Consider the following 25,624-nt stretch of genomic DNA (forward strand, 5'->3'; position numbering starts at 1 on the left):
ATATTTTTGTAATTGAGTATTAAAAAAACCAGATAAAAAAAAACAATATTCTTACCTGAAGAGATTGGGTTAATTTAACAAGATCCTTCTGCACCAGTTCTCTATTTTCCAGTTCAAACTGAAGATTTTGAATATTTGATTTAAGCAACTGTGCTTGCATTTCTGAATTTTCCTAATAAATAAAAATTTTTTTATAAAAAATATTGTAGTATATTCTACATAAACAATTATTAACTAGAATTTATTATACAGGGTCTTTATACTTAAAGTTCCACTTTGAAATGGCCATAAAAGGAAAACTGGACAAAATGTTATCAAACTTTGTAATAGTTTACAGGAAGTCATGGGGATTTTATTTCCCCCAAAAAATAGTTCAAAAACTCACCACCAGCAGGAAATGGCACTGTATGCAATATTGTTGAACAAAATAAGACATGAAGACATTGGTTGAAAATGTTTTTAATCATTTCTAAAATGTGTTACAAAGCATGTTGAATGTAGCATCCACCATTTTCTCAAAGCAAGGTAAATCGCATTACTGTGTTCTCAACAGTAGCTCTTAGCATATCAGGAGGAATGTTATGGACATGTCAGTGTATTGCATTTCTCAATTCCACCAAATTGTTCATTTTCATTTTCAACTGATGTCTTCATGTCTTATTTCGTTTAACAATATTGCATACACACCATTTTCCACTGGTGGTGATTTTTGAAATATTTTTTTTTGAGGGGGAAATAAAATCCCATGACTTTTTGTAAACTATTACAAGGTTGATAACATTTTATCCAGTAGTTTTCCTTTTATGACCATTTCAAAGTGGAACTTCAATTATAAAGACCCTGTATAATTAGATCTATTACACTAAACCAGATTTATTATACTACTAGCCAAACTACCAGTTTCCCTAAAACCTGAAATGAAGATACTGTTATTGGATAAAATATTGTTATGGTTAGATAATGAAGTGTAATGTACAATGCACACAGGTTTATCCAGGTTAGGTTACAAAGGTTTATTTGGTGGTCACAATATTATACGTAAATGATTTCTCATAGAAGTTTCAAGAATATACAGCAGAGCCCCAATTAATTAAGGTTCTGTATTATCTGAGACAAACATATAAACAAATACACTAATTTTTCTTATAATTCATAAAAGTTTGGCTATGAATGCATCGAGCATGTAAATACTACAATACTTTTAGCATCAACTGTACAGAGTGAAGTGGTTGATGCTAAGGTTAACTTTCTTTTTAATTGTTTCTACCCTCTAGACACTAAGAGGGTCTTTTTCCAAGCCCATTACAGGTTCAGCCAGCCCCACAATAAAGGAGGATGGGTAATGAGAGAGAAAGCTCAACAAATCTGGAATAGACAACCAATGAAAAATGTACTGAGATGATCAGGAATATTACAGCAAAAAAGAAAAGAATTGTAATAAAGCAAACTCTCTAAAGGATTTTTAAAAAAGTACAAACATGTATACAACATATATTACAAAATTATTCAATTTCCTTACCTTTTATCATTTAACTTCAATGTGAGAAAAACTGTATTAAATGTAACTATGATCTAACAATGTCCTTACAAAAAGAAATTATTGGAATATAACTTGACTGATATTATATAACTTGAATGAATAGTTACTAACTAAATTAATGAATTTCAATCAAGGTTTGATACTAAGTGAGATTTAAAACAATTTTGTATAATTAAAATATTGTATTCAATGAATTTAAGTTGGTAACTGATGTTAAGTGCTTGCAGTAAACCTACAATCAACTACCAGGTTTCAGTGGTTTTATCCACTCAGTTACTAATGAATGAAGTAGTCTGCTAACCAGGCTGAAAACATTAGAATTTCTCTAATCTTACTCAATGTTAAAAATGCATTTGTTACTTTATTATAGCCAATATAGTTTTAAATATTTTCTTTTACTTACTTTCATTATAGAATATTCTCCCAACATTCTTTCTTGATCTAAAATTTTTTGATGAGCTAATTGGAACTGAGCTTTTAAATTAGAAAGCAGTTGTTCTTTTTCTGAAATTTTTTCTAATTCTTCTTGATAATGTTTTTTCATGTTTTCAAAATTTACTGAAAATAATAAAAATATATTAAATTGTATTTTGTAAGCAAAGAAATACGGTTTGTAAATACTTTAAATAATACCTATTTGTATATGCAAATTATCATTTTCTTGTGTTAACTCTTTTATCAATAATTCTTTAGAATATTGTTCTGCTTTCATCTGATCATTAATAAATAATAATTCACTTTTTAAATTGTTTTCAATAGTATCCTTATTAACAAGTGATGTTATTAAGTCTTCTCGAAGTTTCAGACAATAAAACTGAATTTCCTAATATTAAAATATTATGAACTGAAATAACATTTTTAAAACAATAACAAAATAAAAATGAATAAAATTACCTCTAGATCATTGGGCAAATCAATATTTTCTTGTAATAATTCTTGAGCTTTGGTGATATGTTTACCAATAAGAATATCATTTTCCATTGTTACTTTTGCTAACTATACACAAAAAATTATTTTTAATCTTCCTCCAATTTAATGTATTATTTATAAATTTTCTTTAGACAATAATAATAAAATATTTAAAATAATTTTACAATAAGTCAGATATTTGTTAATGTCAAAAACTCTGAAAACTGTTTATTGAATAGATCAAAATATCCTCAAAACCCTGTCATAATACATTACATGATCAAAATTTATTTATATATAATGTTTCTTTTCTTTTAACCACACAAACCAATTTAACAATTTAAATCTTTACAACTATCATGTATATTGTCTAAGCTATCTGAAACTTTAACTATCTTTAAGCATTATGCATTGTAACATCTAAAGACAGTTCAAATTAATGTTATTTTAAATATGTTATTTTAAATGTTTTGTTACAATAGCAGCAGAACAAAATTGTTGAAATTTTAAAGCCAAACAACCACCAGATTACATTGGATTACTTTTCCACAATTATATTTTAATTAATTACTAAATAATTTGTCACTAAGGAAAGGAGTAGATGCCATCTCTTATTAGATTTAATAATTATAATTAAATTAATATTTATTAAATAATTTAGAATATTCTGAAAGAAAAGAATTGGTAGCCCGATGTAATCCAGTGGTTGTTTGGCTTTACAAATATAATGGGTTTCATGATGTTTGTTTATAGTAGATAATGTAAAATTTCAATAAACTATATAGTTATTTTAATTCATTCTTAATTTAAAATTCTTTATATTAAAATCTTTACAAGGTAAATTAATTAAAATAGTAATTTTAAAATATTTTATTACAGATAAACTCATTTTTTTTTACAGAATTAAGTACTGAGTAAGTAAAATTCCTTTTGCAATTTAAAAAAAAAATTAATTTTATAATGTATATATACTATTTAAATATTGATGTAATATATATAATTATAATTGGACACACTGTCTACTATTTTAATTACAAATACAAATGTACTACAAATATGTAGTACATTCAATTAGTGTTTTATAAAAGTAAACCTTATAAAGCATACCTCTGCTTTTAATTCTTCTATGAAATTACATAATTGTTTCTAAAAAAAAAACAATATTAAATTCCATTATTATAATAAAAATAAATAAAAACTCCAATTAAAAATAAAATATGTACCAACTGTTCCTGGATACTATCTTTGTATAAAGAGAAATCAGATTTTAATTCATAAAGAAGCTTTTCATTTGATTCTAATCTTTTAAGGAGATCTATAATCTTATAAAATATTTATTTCATCTTATAAAAAATTTCAAGCAATCAAATTCACATAATATGATACAAATTCAAAACATACTTCTTTTTCAGAATTTTTGGCCAATTCAATAGCAGCCTGTTCCATTTCAGTACGATATATTTGTTCCTTCTGTAAGTCTTGCTTATACTGCTCTTGAATTTGTTGAAATCTATCTAATTCTTTTTGATGTTGCTGCTCTAATTTCTGTTTTTGTTGCAGTTGTATTTCATAATTCCTACACATTTCACATGGCTGGTTCATTTTATGCCTTAACTGTTCTAACTAAATACAAATTTTTAAAAATTATTATTATTATTTAATCTCTTTTATACAGTTTAAAATTTTAAAACATTCAATATTTATATAACAGGAATCTATTATCAGAATTCATAAAATTATCTGCTATTGAATTTTAAAAAAGTTTTCCAGTAATAAATGATACTGTCAGATTTTAATCAGGTTATAGTATAGCTAATTAATTATAAAGATGTTATGTAAATTGGAACTAAAGGTAGGTAGTTAAGCTACCATCTTGTATTAAATTTTTTCTTGCAGAATATTCTAATTTATTTATTACTAATTATTAAATTTAATATAAGATGGCAGCTTAATTAGTACCAATTTATGTAATATCATTATAATTAATTAACCATATTAAAGCACAATTAAAACTCAATGGTATCCTTTACTGATTAGTATATGTCAAGCTTTGTTTATATGTAATTTTTATAGTACAAGTTACATCTCTAAACTTTTTATACAGATGGATTAGATTTATTTGAAATATGTAAATATGAAAAATAATGTATACTTAGTAGTCTACATCTCTTTGTAGGAATCATACCAGTTCATGCACTTGTCCCAACATGTGCAAAGTTAAATTCCATTCTGATAGAATGTGGTTTCTTGCACATAAAGCCAATTTCTAACAGTCATTTTATCATCATAATCTGATCTGAATCTTTTCTCAACTAGAAATTTCTTCATGGACTAAAGAGATAAAAATCACAGTGCTAAATTGGGACTGTATGGAGTGTTCCAAAGTTTCCAAGCCAAAGAAAGCAATAGGTCAACAATTGTGTGAGCAACATGTGGTATGTATTGTAATGTAATATACAAATGTTGCCAACTTAAAGATCTGGTCTCATCCTGTAATGCTCACTGTAACTGCTTCAGAATCTCACAGTATGTAATGGCATTGACAGCTGCTCCAAGTGGAAAATTCACTAACAATATGCACCTGCAGTTATCCATAATTTTCTTGGTAAATTGTATTAATCTTGAACTTATTTGGTGTCTTGCAAACCAAACTCGCACCCTTTGATTCTGGTGTGAAGCAATAAGCCCACAACTTGTCCTCGGTGATTACGATTCTTTCGATGAATTTGTTTCCTTCTCATTGATGTATTTCCAAATGACTCAAATATGTAATCATCCTGAAGACAGTCCTATCAGTTGCCTAGACACCTAGCAAGTACTGAGTTTTCTGTACCCACGCTTCTCATGCCTAATGTCATATACCATACCAGAGGAGATGCCAAACTGTTCAGAAAGGATCTTCAGGTTAATATGATAATTATTTAGTAATGCCTCTTCCAAAACAACACTCATCCATCACAGACTGACAATCTTGTACAAACATTTTACATCATCTGTGATGAGATTTTTCAGACAATCCTCACCATACATGTGACCATTTCAGCATAAATGGCCAATGGTTTCTTACCTATAACTGATAGAAAACAAATCACACTCCTCTGCTTTTCAATTGTAGATAAACTTACTTTAGGTACCATTTTGTTTTCTTCACTCAGACATGCACACTAAATGGCAGCAGCTTTTCAAAGATGTAACAGTGTTGCAAAAACACTCTTACATTTCAGACCATTCACTTTTTGTAACAAAAAACAATACCCACAAATTTTTATTAATAAAGACACATTACTTTTTGATTTTCCCTCATAACAACAAATATGAATGTACATGATAAAAATTAACTCTTCTCATAAAATATTAAAGTATAATTTCATTCAAAACTATCTAAAAGCATCTTGTAAACTTAAATCATTAGAACTATCATTTTAAATTCCAAAAAAAAAAAAAAAACTGTTTATTTTCAAAAAAAGTTATGCAACTCTAGAAATCAAATATTCTCTGGATATTTCTCTAAATTAAACTCCTAATTCAAAAAACAATTTAGAAATGTTTAAAAAAATAGATATGGTTTAGAATGAAATGAGATTTAAATTCACAATGGCTTGATTTGGATCTCAGATAGAATGTATCTGCCTATAGTAATTTAATTGAATTGCACATTCAAATCTTAATCTAACCTGATTTATAAACTATACAAATCAGAAATGTACTGATAGTATAGTCTGTACAGTTTAAAAACAAACAAAAATATACCAACTTCTAACAATACAAATATTCATATTTAATATTTAATTAAAATTTCCATAACTTAAAAACTTTCTCTCTTTCATAGGTGTGTGTATAATTATAAATTCTCATACCTCCTTTCGCAACAGTTTTTCATCAGAATTATTTACAACTTCTTTTTCTATTAAAAAAACATCATAATCAATCTCATTAAGTAAAGTTATTAAATATATAAGAAAATTTACCTTTTATATTAGGACTCATTACTGATTCATTACTACTAACATTCTTAGATGACTTCTGAGATGACTGAGATGAGCTATCTTCTTCATTATTTAAAGTCAAATTACCAATTGATCTGAACTTTGTCTTTTCATGTGGATAATTATAAAGTCCCACTTTATTCAAATTGCTTGGTAAACTGCTGTTTTTCTGTTAACAATACAACTGTATGTTATTATTAAGGTTCAGTATTAGTAAATTTATTTTCTCAGATATTTTAATGTTAAAAACTATTATTAATATTTAGAATCTTTTATCATGATGTTATGTTTTTCAGGCCTATTTACACTATAAACTTTTCTTTTATTCCATAACTATGTCCAAGAACTTATCATTTATATGACAAGTTCTTGAGACAGTGCTCATTAACAGTATTGATGAGACTATGATGTGAAATAACACAAGTTCAATATAACATCATATGTAATAAATTATATTTTTCTAGTTTTTTCCTTCTGATTTCTTCTCTATAGTAGATATTTTATCCATTACAAATTGCAAACATAGCTTAAATATTCAATATGCTACTTTGCACAACTGTTGAACATTTTTCGGTATGTACCGTAAGTGATGCAATTTCCATAGCAACTATCGTGTATCAAAGAATTTCATTCGTAATAAAACAAATATTTTAACACTACTCACAGAAATACTCTCATGATAATCTTCAAAATTTCTTAATAATGGGGAATATGATTGATTACTATGTACATCTTGAAATTTTGATATTCTTTCTGTTACTAAAATATATTAAAATCTTGTAAAATTCATTTAAAAAAACAATTTCTAAAACCTATTAAAAGTCTTAATTCTTACTACTTTCTTTTACTGGGTCCCTTGAAAAATTCATGTGTTGTTTTTCTTTTTGTTGTCTGATGCTGTATAATTGTTGAATCTGTTTTCGATTCAAAATACTTTGTAACATTTTAATTTCTTGAATATATAAATCCTGAATTTTCTTGAAACCATCATTATTTTGCTTTAAAATTATTTTAAGGGTAATATTATCATCTTTTTCTTTTTTTAGCTGTTCTGAAACTAATAAAAACACAAATTTCATCATTCATATGCTAGAAATTAAATTTATAGAAAAACTTAGAAATTAATATGTTGCTAACATAAGAGTCATATTTTAATATTTTACAATGTATTGATAATAACTGTATTTGATTCTGCTAATAATATAACAAATTTAAAATATAACATTTATCTTAAACTTTTCAAATAACATTTTTTACACAAAAAAAAAAAAAAAAAAAAAATAGATTAGTATTAGAATGTAATTAAGAAACAATCAACAAAAAGAACATAAGATGCTCTTAAATCCACTAATATCAGATATTAGTTTATATAATTTTAATTTTCAATATGTCGATTTCAATACATTTCCAATTTTTAATATAAATAATTTTTTATTTAAGAATAAAGCAAAATAAACATTATTGCTTTTATAAATAATTATATTATATTTAAAAGAAAAATAATATGCACCAGTAATTTAGCATTTTAATGAAACTTCTTACAGGAAATTTTATAATTTTTTTATAAGTTAAATAAATTTCAGTAGCAATAATTAAATAATAAGAAAATATTTCTGATTATTTTAGAAACATTTAAAAAAATTTGTAACAAAAAATCCTTAACCAGTTACTTATCTTAGACACATCACCTTAGATCATTCTCAGGTTACACACAACACTTTTCAAGAATTAAAGCAAAATATATTTAAATACATGCTGTTCTAGAGAATTAAAAATTTTTTAAAATAAAAATAGAATATTTGCCTGTATTTTTATACACTTGAACATATTTTATACACACAAATATTTTTAAAAAGTACTTGAAGTTGAAATATTTTTTCTGGATTGAAAGATGATGTGTCTATTTTAAAAAATGTCTAACCTTTTTCTAATTCTTCCTTTAAATAAGTTATTTCCAATTCTGCTTCCACTTCTTCTAAAGATAATTTTTTCACAGGAAAACTTAAATCACTTGAATTTTCCTCTTTAGAATTTTTCTTCTATTAAAAAAAATATTCATGTAATTAATGTAACTACTTTAAAAAGTCTTTACATATAAATCATAACTTTTTTCTTATCAAAAATTATAAATTAATGTAATAAATATTTGAGCATTTTTAAATAATGCTTTACTCTATACAAATGTGACATATGATTCATTCAGATTCAATAAATACTCATTGAATGAGACACCTGTTTTTAAAGTTTTATATATATACAATTGGATATTTTATTAAACAATTTAAATAAAAAAGTTTTTTTGAGAAATTTAATAATTAATTAATTACAAAATATACATATTTGATTTCAATTGTTAAACCAAACATTAAATTGAAATATGATCTAAAAAGCAAAATAAATTTTAAAAAAAATTGTTTTTATTTATTTATGTTGCATAATACATACTGTATACATTTATATATTCAGTTTTTAAAAATAATATAAATATACATTACACATAATCAGTGCTGTTTATCTAAAAATATTATCACCACACATGCCAGTATGCAAATATAATGGTAATAAAATTCTGTTTTAGAAAAAAAAAATGTAACATTAACTAAAAAATAGTGTTTAATAATATTACAGTTGAACTCAGTTATAATGAACATGGATGCAATGAGTTTATGATTATAATGAGCAAAATACCATAACAATTTCAATTTATGCATATTTCCGTACATTTTCTCAGTTATAACAAGCATACTTCACAGATATACAGAGAAAATTTTCAGTAGCTATGCAAACACATGAACATTTGTAATTGTTCTAGTAGTAGGAAATGCAGTATTTAATCCTCAAAAGAAATAAATCTGAAAGGTTTACTTAGTTTTATGACTTGCATCAATTATAGGCCTATTTATCACATAACTTTCTTTTTTAGAAACAATCTCCCTCTTTCTTGACTAACTTCCAGCCCTACTCCACCAATTTACCTAATCATCACTATAATTGTAAAATTACTATATACACTAGTTATAAACAAACTGTTATATGAGAAACATGTCTATGAAGAAAACAAAATGTCTCTCACTGAATAAAGAAGTAGATATTATTCATGAGTTAGAACATGATGCTAAAAATGTAGAAGTGTATAGAAAGTTTTCTTTGTCTTCTTTAACAATATCAATATTGTGGAAAAATAAAGATGGCTACCTATCAGCGCTGAAGAAAAATACAACTGAAAGAAAACAATTTAGAAAGTGTCAGCATGTACACATCAATGAAGCACTGTTTCAATGGTTTAGTACACAAAGTGCTAGATTTTCAATAGATAAACCAATCTTGAAGGCTCAAATAGAAAAATTTGCTAGACAATTTGATGCAACAATTTTCTATGCAACAATGGTTGGCTGGATTGATTCAAAAACTGACGTAATATTGTTTATTCAAAAATTAGTGAAGAATCTCAATCTGCTGATCCAATAACCGCAAATGAATGGATTGACCATGTTTGTGCAGAAATGAGGAAAGATTTTAATGACAAAGATATCTTCAATGCCAATGAAATGGGACTTTTTCATAATCTGACACCTGACTACACATTTAAATTCAAAGGGTAAAAATGTGCTGTTGGAAAAAAATCAAAGAATTGCTTGATAGTGCTTGTATGTGCAAATATAACAAGAACCAATATGAAAAAATTGTTAGTTATCAGAAAATCATTAAAACATTTTTAAGAATGTAAAGAATCTTCCTGTAGATTATACTGCAAACAAAAAAGCCTGGGTGGCTTTGGATATTTTTCAGCAGTATTTAAGTGAGTGGAATAAGGAACTATTCAAAGAGAAACAAAAGTTTTATTAGTTTTATTTAAAATGTATTATTGTGATTGTGGCAGGAACACCAGAGGACACTTTTATCATATTTTGCATTTTAACTATGGAGGCAGTAGCCTAAAAGGGAAGGTCGTCTCCATGAGTTTTGTAATTTTTATGAACTGCTGATGGTGTGAACAATGGAAGGAAATGACTGAAGCAAAGGTTTTATCTTTGTTAAAAGTTGTACTTATATTTATTGTATTATAAAAAAAAAGTTTTATTGTTAGTTGATAACTGTCCAGCACATCCCCAGATTTGAAATTTGTCCAATATCAAGCTAGTGTTTCTGCCTCTCAATGTCAAATCAATTTTAAAATCGATAGACATGGATATAATCAAAAGTTTGAAAGGATTTTATAAAAGATTTATAGTTTTATTTATTTATTTATTTTTATTATACATACCAGGTGTATAAGCTTAAATCCGCTATTTTTAGTCAGAAAAAAAAACACGTTTTTTTCATAGCAAGCAAAAACAAATTTATTCAAAGTACTTTCCCTGACTAGCAACACATTTTTTCCATCTCTTGGGCAATGTGTGGATACCATGCCAAAAAAATTCTTTTTCTTTCGAGGCAAACCACTTATCAAGCCATTTCTGGACATTTTCGTAAGAATCAAAGTGGCACTCAGCGAGCGCGTGGCCCATCGACGAAAATAAGTGATAATCAGAAGGGGCCAGGTCTGGTGAATAAGCGGGATGGGGTAGCACCTCCCAGTTGAGTGTCTCCAAGTAGTTTCGGACCAATGTTGACGAGTGCGATAGTGCATTGTCGTGGAGGAAAATCAGCTTGTTGTGTCTTTGCTGATAATCTGGCCTTTTTTCACGCAGAGCACGGTGCAATTTGATCAGTTGTTGGTAGTAGCGGTGGGCATTGACAGTTTCACCAGGTTTCAACAGCTCATAGTAGACGATACCCTGCTGATCCCACCAAACGCACAGCATCGTCTTCTGTCCAAAGCGATTTGGTCTTGGGGAAGGTGTTGATGGTTTGTCTGGATCAACCCACGATTTCTTGCGTTTAGGATTCTCGAAATATATCCATTTTTCGTCACCAGTTAGAATCCGATGAAGAAACGAGTTTCTTTTTTGTCTGACGAGTAAGATTTCGCATGTGTTTTGGCGTCACTCCATCTGCCTATCGTTCAATTCGTGCGGCACCCATTTTCCAATCTTTTGAATCTTTCCCATGGCATGTAGACGCATGGAAATGGCTGGTTGAGTAACACCCAGTTGCTCGGCAAGCATTTTTTGTGATTGGGTATTGTCCTCATCCAAAAGAGCCTGCAATTGATGGTCTCCAACCTTCCTGGGCCGATTTTCACGCTTCTTGTCGCTCAGGTCAAAATTGCCGTCTTTGAACTGACGAAACCAATCTCTGCACGTGGTTTCCGATAAAGCACTGTCGCCATAGGCCTCCAGAAGCATTCGATGAGCTTCGGCAGCCGATTTCTTCAAATTGAAGCAGAAAAGCAGAGCTTCCCGCATATGCTGTTTTTCTGGCACAAAACTAGGCATGATTACCAAAGGAAAAATGTATGATGTCGTATGAAATCGCTGATGATGTGCACTGATTAATGTTGACAAATGTCAAAATCATCGAAAAAAAATATGGCATCTCCACGGTAGCTTAATACGCTTACTATCGCCATCTATTAGAAAACAGCGGATTTAAGCTTATACACCTGGTAATATTGGAACTGTCAGTTGACAAAAGAATGATAAAAAGAATGAGTTTTAAGAAACAGAAGTGGTGAAAGTTAAATGTGTTAGCTCAATTCATTATAGCTCTCTTGGGCAGCTCATTTCCACTATATAACAGATGTCTGTGACACATGTTTCATTTCAAAATTGAGTGTCTTGTGTTACACTTCTGAGAGATTTCTTTGTTAAAGTATATTGTCTGAAGACAAAGTGCTTACTTATGGTAAAATTATTGCTATGAATGTCCCATTAACAAATTGTCATGAAATGTGGCAGTCACTATTCGACAGTTAACAGATGCAATAGTCATTTCAATATGACTAACAGTTTGGAAGATCAGTAGAGAAAGGGAAGACCAAGGAAAACTATGTGAAATGTGAAATCATCACAATCTTATTTGAATGAGCTTGAAAGACTGCTTTGAAAATTGAAAAACAAATGTAAACAAGCACTTATTTATTGTGACATCGTCACAAAGCTGGGCTGCAACTTTTAATCGTATTCTTAATTTATTTAATTTAAAATATATGTTCTCCATCTCAAATTAGTAGTATCTTTCACCTGTAGGTCATACTTTTCCTGAATCATGCCAGTCAGCTACATAACTCCATTCAGGGAAAATTTTTTGAATTGAAATCATCTAACTCCCAGTCTAGACCAGAAGTTTGCATATAGTTAATCAGGGCCTCCTGCCTCTAAGCTTTCCATATCTGATCTTGACTTTCATCTATCTAACACTGTTCTCGAGATTAAGGAAGGACAGACAAATGGCTGACAGTGAAAATTTATAATTTAGAAAGTTATGCAGTTTAGTTACTGTTTCCAAGTGGATAGTAAACTGTAGACTGAAAGAAAATGGCTTAAGAACTTGCAAGCCAGTGAAAAGCCTTTCATTAATAAAAAAAACAGAAGGCCAAGTGTGTACAATGGTTGTGATCATAAAGGATAGACTATGGATCAGTAACATAAGGTCATCTGGAGTGATAAAATAACAATCTCATTGATACCCAACAAAGAAGCAACATTCATTTGATGCCAAAAAATGCATCCTACTGCAATTATGATCTGGGATTGCATTTCAACTCATGGAATGAGAAGATTGCATATCGTTGAAGGTGAATGCTGCCCATATATCATCTGAAGAGCAAAATGCTTCCTTCAACTGTTGGCATGTTAGGAATAGCAATTTCATCTTCCAGAACAACAATGTATTTTTCAAACATTAATAGTAGACACATAGCTTATTTCTAAATTGGTACAGAGATTGCAATGACCTGCATAACTGCAGCATCTTAATCCAACCAAAATATTTTAGGTGAAACAAAAATAGAGTGCAAAGAACCCAGCATATAAAGTACAGTTAATTGAAGCTTTCATTTCATGCTGGTATCATCTAACATCATAGAATAAGCCTGAACAGCTTGTGAGTAGTGAGCTCAAAAAATGTACTAGTACCTTAGTAATTAAAAGTAAAGGCTTTCCAACTAAGTATTGTCTGTATATCCCCAAACATATCTAATGTTCATTGACTACATGTATAAGCTTTAATAAGTTTTACTTTAGTATTTTTTCTTTCTCCTGATTTAACATTTTTGCAGTTTACAAAAAATAAAAAACTGCTTATGTTATTTCTGCAGTTTTCTCCATCTTCTCACCCATAGAACGATATACAAACATTGATTACATAAGTTCATACTTGTGTATTATTTGTAAATTTCATAAATTAATTATAAAAGCCTTAACTTACTTTTAGTGTACAGTCTGAATCTTCTTTAGGTAAAGTAATAATTCTTTCACAAAAATGATCATCTTCATTTGATCTATAAAAAATACAAAGAATATTAGTCTTTGTTAAATCATTTTTAAAATTTGATTAATTTTGTATTTTATTACATTTTATTTTCTGAAACTTGTAATTTTACATCTACTTCTTCATTTTCTGCTTTAGTTTTTTGTGTATTCTCTTTGAAATTAGTTGTAATATCATTAAGAGTTTCTGAAAAATAAAACATTTAATTTGTTAAAAAAAAGTTTGTTTTAATTTAAAAATTACTTTTTAACAAATATTCAACCTTATCATTATTAATTATTTAACGGAATTATGTAATATATATATTACATAATTCCGTTAAATTATGTAATATATATATTACATAATTCTGTTAAAGAAACAAATAACACACAATATATATTATGTTATTAGCATGTATTATTAGCATACAATAGTTTTATATTTATATATAGACATATATATATATATATATATATATAAAACTATTATATGCTATTTATTACTTTATTCTAAATTATGAATAAATATTTTTAAATATTTTGTAATTTAACAAACTCATCATGCAACATGACTATTTACAACATATATAAAATAAAGATAACACATTAATTAGGCTAAATATATTGAAAATTAAATATAATTAAAAGTCAAATTAAATTATTATGACAATAAACATAAAAAATAACTTAATACTATTTTACGACTTTATTCCAAAATATAAACAAAAATACTCAAAAACCTTAATTTTCATAAGTTCAGAGAGCCAGACCCTTCCTAAGATGGAAACTTTTGAAAACCATAAAATTGTAGTTATTTTGGCATTACCAACAAATTTTTTTCAAAAAATATCCTAAGGCAGAACTTGTAAGACATACGAGTTTATGTAAATTAATGTAATGTAAATGAATAAGAGGTGCAATTATTAATTTACATTAGTTATAATCTGTCAAAGACAAAAATAATACTAAATCAAAAAACCTGACAAAAAATTTCAGGAATAAAATTAAATGTATTGATATTTATTTTGTTTATAAAATGATTTTAAGAAATAGTTTAGTTAAATACCACGCTTGACTTTACCAAATAATTGTCTGAAATTGCTCATAAATGTTCATAAATTGTTTTGAAGATACAAGATACATAATTTAGACCTGAAATGCTGATTCACAAATTAATTTGTCATTAATATAATTGACAAAAGCCTAGTTTTAAACAGCAAAGTGAAATATGTTAAAAACTGGTAAACTGTAATAATAAGTAAGCTAATACATACATTAAAGTTTATATCACATTTAGATTTTAACAACTTTTGATTCTTACATATGCCAGTGAAGAGTTTGCACCATTTTTCAAATCAAGGTACAACGTCCTGCTACATTGATCATCATAAGAAACTTCTCCTATTAGTTACACTTCAATAAAAAATTCTTTAATGTGTAAAAGAAGAAACTTGCTTTACTCAATTTTGTTTCTGATTACATTCTAGCAGATAGGGGATGAAACCAAGACTACTCAAATGTATTGCCTGGGGTGAAAGTGAAAAAGAAAGGTATTTTATAGGAAGATGATGATGGTGAAATTATAAAGAAAGATAGGAAAGAAAGGGGATGAAAGGGAAGGCCCATAGACAGCTGCATTGCTTTCATTTGAAACAATTTTAAAATACATATACAATAATTTGATAGGCAACTAGTGCAATGAAAGCACTGAGGTAGAGGTACGTGAAAATAACATATTTACAAAACCCCATTGCAGCTCGGAATGGAGAGACTGACATTTCTGATTACAGAGGGAACTTCAAAAGAATTTTCTGTTTCTGTCCATAATTATGCCATATTTTATGCATTTATGTTATTAGCTTAAGTCTATGTTGTTTTAAAATAGCAGGAGAATTACCAAATTGACATGTTTAAAAAAGCTTATTGCAGAAAATGTCAAAAACTTCATCATTAATTAGGACAAAGACAAATGTACAGAGCTAGAGAGTATCAAATTCAAGCTAAAAAATCATCCAAAATAGTGTGTAAACCTATTTTCAGTAGGAAAAAGTAAAGTCATTTCTCTTAGAACCTGTGTGAATTAATTTATTTTTGAATTATTAAATTTATCAAGATGCTAACTTTGATAACATTAAACAACTGCTACCAATATCTGACTACAATAAATAGAGTCCACATATTTTGAAATAAGACAGTGTCTTTTATTTATGGGCTATATTAATTAAGCAGGTAATTCTCCTGCTATTTTAAAACAACTCTGCCCCTGGTCAGAGCCGGAGTTGGAGTCAGATGGTAAGGCAAAGTCGGAGTCAGTAGATTTTTACATGACTCCAACTCCAACTTTGCCTTACCGTCTGACTCCAACTCCAGCTCCAACCAGGGGCAGACTTGTTACCAATATAGATCTGGAGATTTTGATGTCATCACATAACCTTATAATAAAATATTCAATAAGTAGAGTTCTAATAAAGATAGAATGTAGAAACTTTTTATTCCAAAGCTAAAAGACTCCTCTAAGTAAGGACATGGTCAATATATAAATATGTATTTAATAATTTTTACTTTTCTGGCTGCTGTTATATATAACAGAGGGAAAGTGTAGTGATTGGTTAAAAAATGATCCCTCCAAAATTTTTACATTTTTGGACTCAGGACACCTTGAAATGTCAAGATATGCAAAAGATTCAGTTTTTTTTCTGTATGTATGGATGTTAGACTGTGTGGAGGGATGAGTTTGTTCACTTTGTTTGAAGCCTAATAACTTCTGTGGCTTTTAAATTGGAGTTGGATGGTTTAACACAGGAGTTATTAAGTTTCAAAGTGATTGAACTAAATTGTGCCCCCATACACATTCTAATATCTTTGGTGAGAACATCTTAACGGATTTTACTGTACTATTATAAAATGACAAAAAGCTTAATTTTGAATAGAGATGAGTTTTATTTTTAAAAAATTGAGAGCACTAATAATGAGTAAAATATTCATTAAGTTTGACTGCACTGAAGATATGACACACAACTCCTTCTATGTCTCCGCCCTGTCAACCTTTAATTAAGAACAAAAAATTAAATAGCATTAATGCCCTTTATACACAAGCTACAGTGCCAAATTTCGTTTCTTAAACTTTACCCATTCTAAGATATTGTTTAATATCTCAGAACAGACAATAAAGAAATTAAACAAATTAGACACCAACACATACATACATGTGCAAATTTTTCCCCTTTAATTGACATTGTTTTTTGGGTTCAGGAGTCTCCAAACATGTAAATTTGCAAAAAACTTGGAGGGTCAAATTTGACATGATTCCAATACTTTTCTGTTTTATATACATAACAAGTTGGGAAGTAACAAAGGAGATGGAGTTGGCGGATTTTTTGACAACTCCGACCCCGACTAAAACACCAAAACTCCGACTCCGCAGCCCTGATATTAAGGCTAATTTAATAATTATATATAAAGAAATTTAACTAGAAATAGGTAGTTAGGCTGCAATCTCATGATAAATTCAACAATTAGAGAATAAATTAATTTAAATTCAGAATATTCTGGAAAAAAACATCAGCTCCAAGTGAAACTTAAACCTGCAACTTCTGCTAACTGTGCAGATGCATTACCAGTTATACTACCATTTTGGGTTATATCTAAATTAATTTAATAACTCTGGAAGTAAAGATTGGACAGAGGTCCAGGTAGCATAGCTAACAACCATCTGCATGGTAAGCAGGAGTTGCAGGTTCAAGTCCCACTCTGGGTCAATTGTTTCTTTCAGAATATTCTAAATTTAAATCAAAAATTAACTTATTTTTGTAATTATTAAATTATCACAATATGGCAGTTTAACTGCCTACTTCTAACCAAATGTTTAACCTTACTCAATTAGTATTACAAAATGATCTGCCAGATTATTTATTGAGCTATATTAATTAAGGTTAATTTAATAATTAGATATAAAGCAATTTATAAGTTCAGTTCAGTCCTCTCTATGCTGTCATACTTAGTACATAAGGCCAGCCTTTTACTAACTAATGCATATTAATATATTTTAAATCTAATAAAAACATTTATCAGAGAATTTTACAATTTTATTTACTCACATAAATAAATTTACAATTTTAATCCCTAAATAAACAAAGAATCCAAAAGGAATTATACATCCAGAAATGCTTCTTCATTCAGTATGCTTTTTCCTAAAAATTGCTGTTATACTTGTAATGTTGGCTGACTCACTACAATGAATATTTAAAGATAAAAAATTGAAACCAATTTGTAAGATTACCTTAATTAAGTACAGAAATAAGTATCAATGTTAAATCATGCATTTGTTGTTTTTGATTAGAATTAAAAAACATTGCTTGAAAAAATTTTTAATCTTAATTTTTTTCTGAGAGTAGTATTTATTTATTCATAAATACAATAGGGTTTTGTTTTACATGGGAATTGTATATCCAAATAAACATCACACTAAACCCGATAACATTAAGCCAATACATCATCAACTGCTATATGGCTAACTAGTTAGCCGATTTATGGCAGTTGGTGTTGTATTGGAATTGCATATCAGCAGATACTAAGATCTAGGCAATTATGAGACTACTTGGAGAAGAGCACAAATTTACAGAGAATTTCATTTTATGTAGTACCTTGTGAACTGCAACCCCCACATAAAACAACATACTATAATTTTATCATTTTAAATAAAATTTTTGCTCCACCCCAAATAGTCCCAGATGGATTATCTACACCAGAAATGATAAAGTTTTTTGAGTGTACATGCCAAAATAATCATATTTAACCTTAAAAAAAATTTATATACACCAAAGATTTAAAGTTTGAACAATTATTTTTTAAAGAATAAAATGAGTGTATTTTAATTATTAGAAATTAAGAAAAACTAATTTAGAAAATGATGATGTCTCATAACCCAAATTGAATGTAAAACAAAAATAAAAACCTGAAACTGTGATAAATTGAAATTAATACAGTAAAAAAATAAATGAAGTTGTATTTTAATGTGCAATATGCTGGACAAATTGTTCCAACATGCCGCTTTGGATATATGACCTTAAATTCATTATCCCTGGCTACAGATTTTGTTTATTATTATAACAAACAGCATTCTAGTCCAATGTTTTCAAATATACAAATCTTTATTATGCCGAATCTTATAACATAAGAAAAATACATGTAAATCAGGGTCTTCATCACAATGAAGAGTATTTAGTAGCAGTGTTCAGAATAGAGAAGTTAGAGAAGTATGGTGTGGCAACTTAAATCAGATTCAGTGGCACTAGGAATGGGTCAACATATGCGTTTTATTAAAATATTCTTCAACAAATGAACTGATAATATATTTCAAACATTAAAGTGTGAAGTTTATTCTAGAATATTAATTACTATTTTCAGATTACCATTATGAAATTAAATCTAAAGTTAAGATAACATATTTCTGAATAATATATTTTGTATATTTTTCAACTAAAATATATAACAGAAACAACATGACACTCAAAAGTACTTTTAATTATAAATGTAATTTTAATTAAATCTAATAATTATGAGTTTTAAACATTAATTAGTTAATCATTTTGTTTAAATTTACTATTAATAGTACATTTCTTTTTAAAGAGTAATTAATTACAAATTAAAAAATGAATTCATATGAATATATTATTTACAAAACAAACCTTTTTTGTTATAAATGTTTTAAAATATTGTACAAAGATTCAGGTTATCTTAATTGATAATCTGAGGCTGATGTAGATAAATGTTATATTTCTCTATTTAAATAATTTATTAAATAACTATTTTATCAGTTTTTATTTAATTGATTCTTGTTTTACTTGATATTTAATAGAAAAATAAAAAATTCTGCTTCTAGAATTCTGAAGATCATGACGAACAATTCTCCCATTAATAAAAGAAGAAAAGAAAATCGAAGATCTTTTGCAATGGACGGGGGTCCACCAAAACTTACAAGGAGTCTTCTGGATAATAAACTTGACTGCATTTTAAAGAACGTGTTTACAAGTGGCGAGAATTATTTGAAAAGAATCCAAAGACAACCTGTTCTGCGTCGAGTAACCCGTAAACGCAAACGCATAGGTTCTAGTAAAAGAGGGAAATCCAAGAGAAGACGGGTCGGAAGAAGCAGAAGGAGAAGCAAGGGAAGAGATAAAAAGAGAGAAAAATAAATTAAGAAATTTTATTCACATGATTTAAGCAAACTGTTCAATATTATATATATAATAAAATGATAAAAAATGGTTATTTGGTATAAAGTATACAAAATCTTGCCAAAATATAAATGCTTAATCTCTAACAAAAGCCATCAGATCTCGCAAGAGTTGCAGCTGCTATATAAACAAAGAATCCAAAAGGAATTATATACCCAGGAATGCATCTTTTCCCAAAAATTGCTGTTATAATGTTGGCTAACTCACTACAATATATGAATATTTAAAGATAAAAAAACAAATTGAAACTTTAAAACACTTTAAATCTGATATTTTCCTTTTTACAAAAAGTAGCTAAAAATACTTATACAGGGTGGGCCAGCGAAAACGAAACGGCAGAGTGTTCGTGTTCGTCCAAGCAAAGCGCTCGGACAGGTCGATTTTACTCTCGAGGGGACATCTTTTGCAATAAAGTTTTTGCGATTCTGAATATTAACTAAACAATCATTTTTTTCGAAATAAATGCTTTTTTAGTTAATACAAAATAAATGAGTTTTTAAAATTTTTTGTCGTCTGTTGTATTCAAAATCGCAAAAACTTTATTGCAAAAGATGTCCCCTCGAGAGTAAAATCGACCTGTCCGAGCGCTTTGCTTGGACGAACACTCTGCCGTTTCGTTTTCGCTGGCCCACCCTGTATAATGCAAGATATATTGTCAGCATAAGATCATTTATAATGTTGAGAAACTTTCCTATCAATGAAAATAACATTAACCTACAGTCAAACCAATTTATTCATTTTTCAAGGAAACTGAAAATATCGTGTAAGCAAGAAAAATGTACAAGTGAAACTACATTTGAATTTTTTTCAGAGTGAATATAGTCATCACAAAACTATGGTACTGTACATTACAAATTATACTGTATAGCTGATTTTGAAAATGTAATTTTTAACAAAGTTTTAATTTACTATCTGTATAATACATTTAAACAACATATAAACAGTGTAAAATTAAGTCATGTACTCTTTAAAAGTTGACCAAGTTTTGCTTGTTTCTTGTTTTTACACACAATGGTACAATGAGTAAAATCATATATTGCTACAGTACATGATATCAATTGTCTCCTCCTGCCAAAATTCCAGTCACATGAAAGAATGAGAACTCATTCTAAAAGTTAGCTCACCTTGACAGCAAACATTACAAATGAATGAGAAACTGAAAAACAATGTTTATTTGCTTAATAAAATTTGTTAATAGAAATGAGATGTCTCTATATTATTTAATTCAAACTGAAAGTGGAAACCACTAACAGATAGCTTAAACTAAGAGATAATAATATCTGTTTATAAAAATCATTTACTATCAGTCTCAGTTGTATATTTACTTTATTTATCCTCATATTTATGATATTAGCAACACAAAAACATTTATTATTATTACTCATAAATATTGACTATAGATAGTTATTATATTGAACAAAGTCATCCAGTTGATAAGCTAAATTTATCATTAGCAAAAGTATGTATAAGTGAAAAAAAGTGCTGTAGTACAAGTACTCCTCACTTTATGACCGAGTTCCATTCTGTCGTGAAGTGAATTGGTCGATAAGCAAGGAGCTTGTGCCGGGAATATAGGATTGTTGTAAAATTATCCAAATTATGCAACAAACTTCCAATTTATTCATAGAAAGACTATTATAGTATGCTATTAGCCTATTATAGTACTATAAGACTATACAGTACACTTAGTGCATATGTCACCATTCGCCACTGATCAACACTCAAGCTGAGAAAGGGAATTCCCCGAACTGCAGGTCGAAGCTCAATTGGTCATAAGTGCGAGTGGTCGTTAAGCAGATAGGTCGTAAAGTGAGGAGTACCTGTACTAAAAAATATGATGTATAAATGAAAAATGTATAACTGAAGTGTTTTAGAATGATGTGAAAAACATGCAATTGAGAAACATAACTGGGGTTCAACTTTAGGATTGTAAACTCTATCTATAAGAATATAAGATGAAAAATCCTGAGATCCAGAATGCAATTCATGAGAAATAACATGCTTTATTGAGGCATCTGGCTAAAGTGTAAGAAGTAAAAAGAAAACTTTAAAGCAGGATATGAACTTGAAAAGTCATTCCTAGACTTACCAAAAGTTTAAAGTTTTGATTTCATAAGTAATTATATATAAGTATAACAAACATCCCGAAACCCAATCTGTATATCACCAAACAATCATTTAAATAATCAGGCTATAATTCCGCTAATTTTAATAATTAATGTATTAATTACTAAAATTACAGAATTATAGTCAGATTATTTAGGTGAATGTTTGGTTTATAAGTAATATTTACATGGGCTATAACTTGTAGTATGCAAAGTGTCTCCAGCAGTAGTAATGAAACTAGGTTGAAGCAAGGATCCTGGATGCAAAATTTCAGGTCATCACTTTTGGATTAAAAAATTTTCTCCTCCAATGTCATTTTTTCTTTTTTTTTTTTAGAGTAAAACTATGCTCTTTGGAAATCATCCAGAATTTTACAAATATTGGTTTTTATACTGTGGAATGATATTTTGATACAAAAACCTTTAGTATATGGCAAATTTTTAGAATGAAATTCATTTTTCATAACTTAATCACAAATTTGAAGCTTCCATCAAAATTTTCATCCATCTGGCAATGATGAACTCAAAGAAAATGTGATGTTGCACAATTTCTAAAAACACTCACCATACAAACAAACTTGGGATTTTAGTATTTTTAGTATATCAAAAATCCATGTTTTTGAAGACATGCATTAAAGGTGTTATGTACTTTCTAGCTCAGACTTACAAGCTGACAACTGTTTTCAGAGGCAGATCTCACTCATCAGCCCAAAAGACCAAAGAGTGGCAACTATGCATATAACTTTTGTTCAGTTCTGCATTCTATATAAATTACCTAATGATGTCCATTTTAAATGGACAAAAACATTTATACGAGTAAAATTATTGGAATTTATGCTCGTTTCGGTATCTGTGAATGTCTTTATTTTGCAAAATAAAAAAAGTCCCTTAAACTGGCACCACTCTGGTTCCATATGTAATTAACAAAATTCTATTGTATATAATTTTAATAGTAAACCAAGAAATACAGTGATGCCAAAATATAAAATTTATGTAAAATAACTATTCATGTCATATAAAAGTTTAAATGCATTGTCTATCAGCATTTGTTTTCGTTTCACCTGAAGAAGAAGACATTCTATACAAGTCGAAAGTGCTTGTGAAATATTTGAAGCATGCAATGCCATAATGTTGTAGATGCCGTTCTCTAAATATGTTTTATTCAAGAATTGAATTCTAAATGCAATGTTTTCCTGCTTCAAAAATATTGTGGCAATATTGGCACTATAAGTGATTGTATTTTGAAGTTGAATTTATATGAAGCTATAATGTTTCAGGCACCAAGGTAAAAGTCGTGTGACTTTTTGCACTTAAAATGTTACAGCTTATATCTACATCATTTTGATGTTCCAGAGAATTTGTAATCGAGTGAGTCTTTTTACCATTTTATTGTAAAATTGAAATGAATTCATTCACTACAAAAGTGTTTTTACCATTCCTGAAAAGATTGTTTTTTGGCATTTACAACCATATTGCATTCATTTATTATCTGTTCTACTAATAAAAACCTTAGATAAAATTACACTTAGGTAGCTCCTATGGCAAGAAGGTCAGTTTTTAACATGCATCAGTCTACCGCCTATTCTACATGCTTTGCATGTAGACATGCGCCTTGGTGCTTGCTATCGCTCGCACCTCAGTGCCTGGGTGGGGGCCCCCTAAAACTATATAACATCAAGTACTCCACGAACAGTCAAGTGGGCTACTCGAAGCTGGCATAGTCACGTGGGCTAAATAATTAAATGCCACAGTCTTGGAAGTACTGCCATTGGGGCTACCTAGATGCACTTCTACCAAACCTTATTAACACCAATAGATAGTGCTTTTAAACTTTAATATGATAAGAATCTGGCATGAAAAATTAATTTCTTCGGCTGTACTGTAGATTACCATCTATGGAATTTCGGAACTGAGTATATATTTGAACTCTGGGGACCGAGATGAGTTCAACGATACCCTAATTTTGGACCAGAGACCAAAAATAAGAGTTATAATATTTACAATTTCTTGCCTTTCACAGTGCATTCCTCACCATTTCAGATTTTTCCACCGCCTAGCAGTGAGGTCATCTCCCGGAGGGATAGGTTAGGTTTGTTGGCGGCTGAGGGGCCGTAGGCCCCAAGGTTGAGGAGCGCGAGGGTGTGCGAAAAAAACTTAACTCCAACTGCAGACGATCAGTGTGCTCGTGGATCAACATCTGCCTCTGTCGAAGGTATATATGGCCAACTTGCCGGACTGCCTGTTAAACATGCGATAGGCTTAGCAGAGAGAGCGATGCAACTCCCAATCATCATGCAATCTACGGAAAAAAGTATGATAACTTTCTTATTTTTCATCTCTGGTCCAAAAGTAGGGTATCGTTGAACTCATCTCAGTCCCCTCAGTTCAGAAATATACTCAAAGTCTCGAAATTCCATAGGTGGTAATCTATAGTATCCCCATTTCTTCTTTCATAACTAAGGTGTGTTTCAAATTTATACGGACACAAAAAAATTAAAGTGAAACACAAATTTGCTGCATTAAGTGACAAATGTTTTATTAAAAATAATATGGATTTACATGTTTCTACACTGCAAAAGAAGAATTTTAATCAAACATTAACATTTTGTCACTGAAAATAATGTTTATGAAACTCTTATACAAAAAAACTGTTACATATTTATCCGGACAGGCACTCATTTTATGACTTAAACAGAATATTGTTTAGTTTCAAGCATTGAAATATGCAAATTAGCTTACATATCTAATTGTAATACAAATTCTTTATGTTGTTCAATGTTCTAAAATGGGTAGAACAAAGAATTTATCTGATTATGAAAAACGGAAGATTGATGCCTATAAATCACAAGGCAAGTCAATAAGAGAAATTGCAGCATATATAAATCGTCCAAAATCAACTGTTGGTGATTATTTATCAAAAAGACGTGGCAAGGATGTACCAAAATTCAAGACAGGTCCAAAACCCGAGCTTACTCCTCGAGATTGTAGACAAATCATCAAGGTTTGCTCCACAAAACAAACATCAGTAAGAAAAATAAAAAAAGAATTAGACTTGCCTTGTAGCAGCACAACAGTGTGGAGAGTTTTAAATACATCTCCAATGTTAAAATTCAGAAAAAAAGCCGTAATGCCACCACTTTCATTAAAGCACAAAAGTGACAGACTTGATTGGGCACAAAAACACATGACATGGTCCGAAGAATGGATTGAAGTTTTGTTCAGTGATGAAAAAAAATTCAACTTAGATGGTCCAGACGGTTGGAAGTATTATTGGCACGATTTAAGAACTGAAAAACAATTTTTTTCAAAACACCAAATGGGTGGGGGATCAATAATGATGTGGGGTGCGTTTGGATTCAACGGAACCACAGATTTAGCATTTATAACTCAAAGAATGAATTCAAAGAAGTATCAAGGCATGCTTGAAGATCATTTATTGGAAGCTGGACCAAATATTTATGGACCAAATTGGATCTTTCAACAAGACAATGCC

The 25,624-nt window shown here is 29.0% G+C and overlaps 1 protein-coding gene across 1 annotated transcript in view; it reads right to left on the reverse strand.

The window, feature by feature from the left end:
* The window catches only part of LOC136976631 (rab GTPase-binding effector protein 1-like), a 33,194-nt gene that overhangs the window by 6,527 nt on the left and 1,043 nt on the right, over positions 1–25,624 (reverse strand). The window contains exons 2-15 of the mRNA XM_067271971.1: positions 13,893–13,995; positions 13,747–13,819; positions 8,357–8,474; positions 7,271–7,492; positions 7,100–7,194; positions 6,418–6,604; positions 6,307–6,353; positions 3,851–4,072; positions 3,673–3,771; positions 3,557–3,595; positions 2,435–2,536; positions 2,174–2,363; positions 1,944–2,098; positions 56–172 (exon numbers count right to left, since the gene is read on the reverse strand). Coding sequence (XP_067128072.1) covers positions 56–172; positions 1,944–2,098; positions 2,174–2,363; positions 2,435–2,536; positions 3,557–3,595; positions 3,673–3,771; positions 3,851–4,072; positions 6,307–6,353; positions 6,418–6,604; positions 7,100–7,194; positions 7,271–7,492; positions 8,357–8,474; positions 13,747–13,819; positions 13,893–13,995 — 1,769 coding nt within the window. The remainder of the gene's footprint in view (positions 1–55; positions 173–1,943; positions 2,099–2,173; positions 2,364–2,434; positions 2,537–3,556; positions 3,596–3,672; positions 3,772–3,850; positions 4,073–6,306; positions 6,354–6,417; positions 6,605–7,099; positions 7,195–7,270; positions 7,493–8,356; positions 8,475–13,746; positions 13,820–13,892; positions 13,996–25,624) is intronic.

Source organism: Centruroides vittatus, unplaced genomic scaffold (assembly GCF_030686945.1).
Source record: "Centruroides vittatus isolate TY-2023 unplaced genomic scaffold, ASM3068694v2 contig_417, whole genome shotgun sequence".
Taxonomy (NCBI): domain Eukaryota; kingdom Metazoa; phylum Arthropoda; class Arachnida; order Scorpiones; family Buthidae; genus Centruroides; species Centruroides vittatus.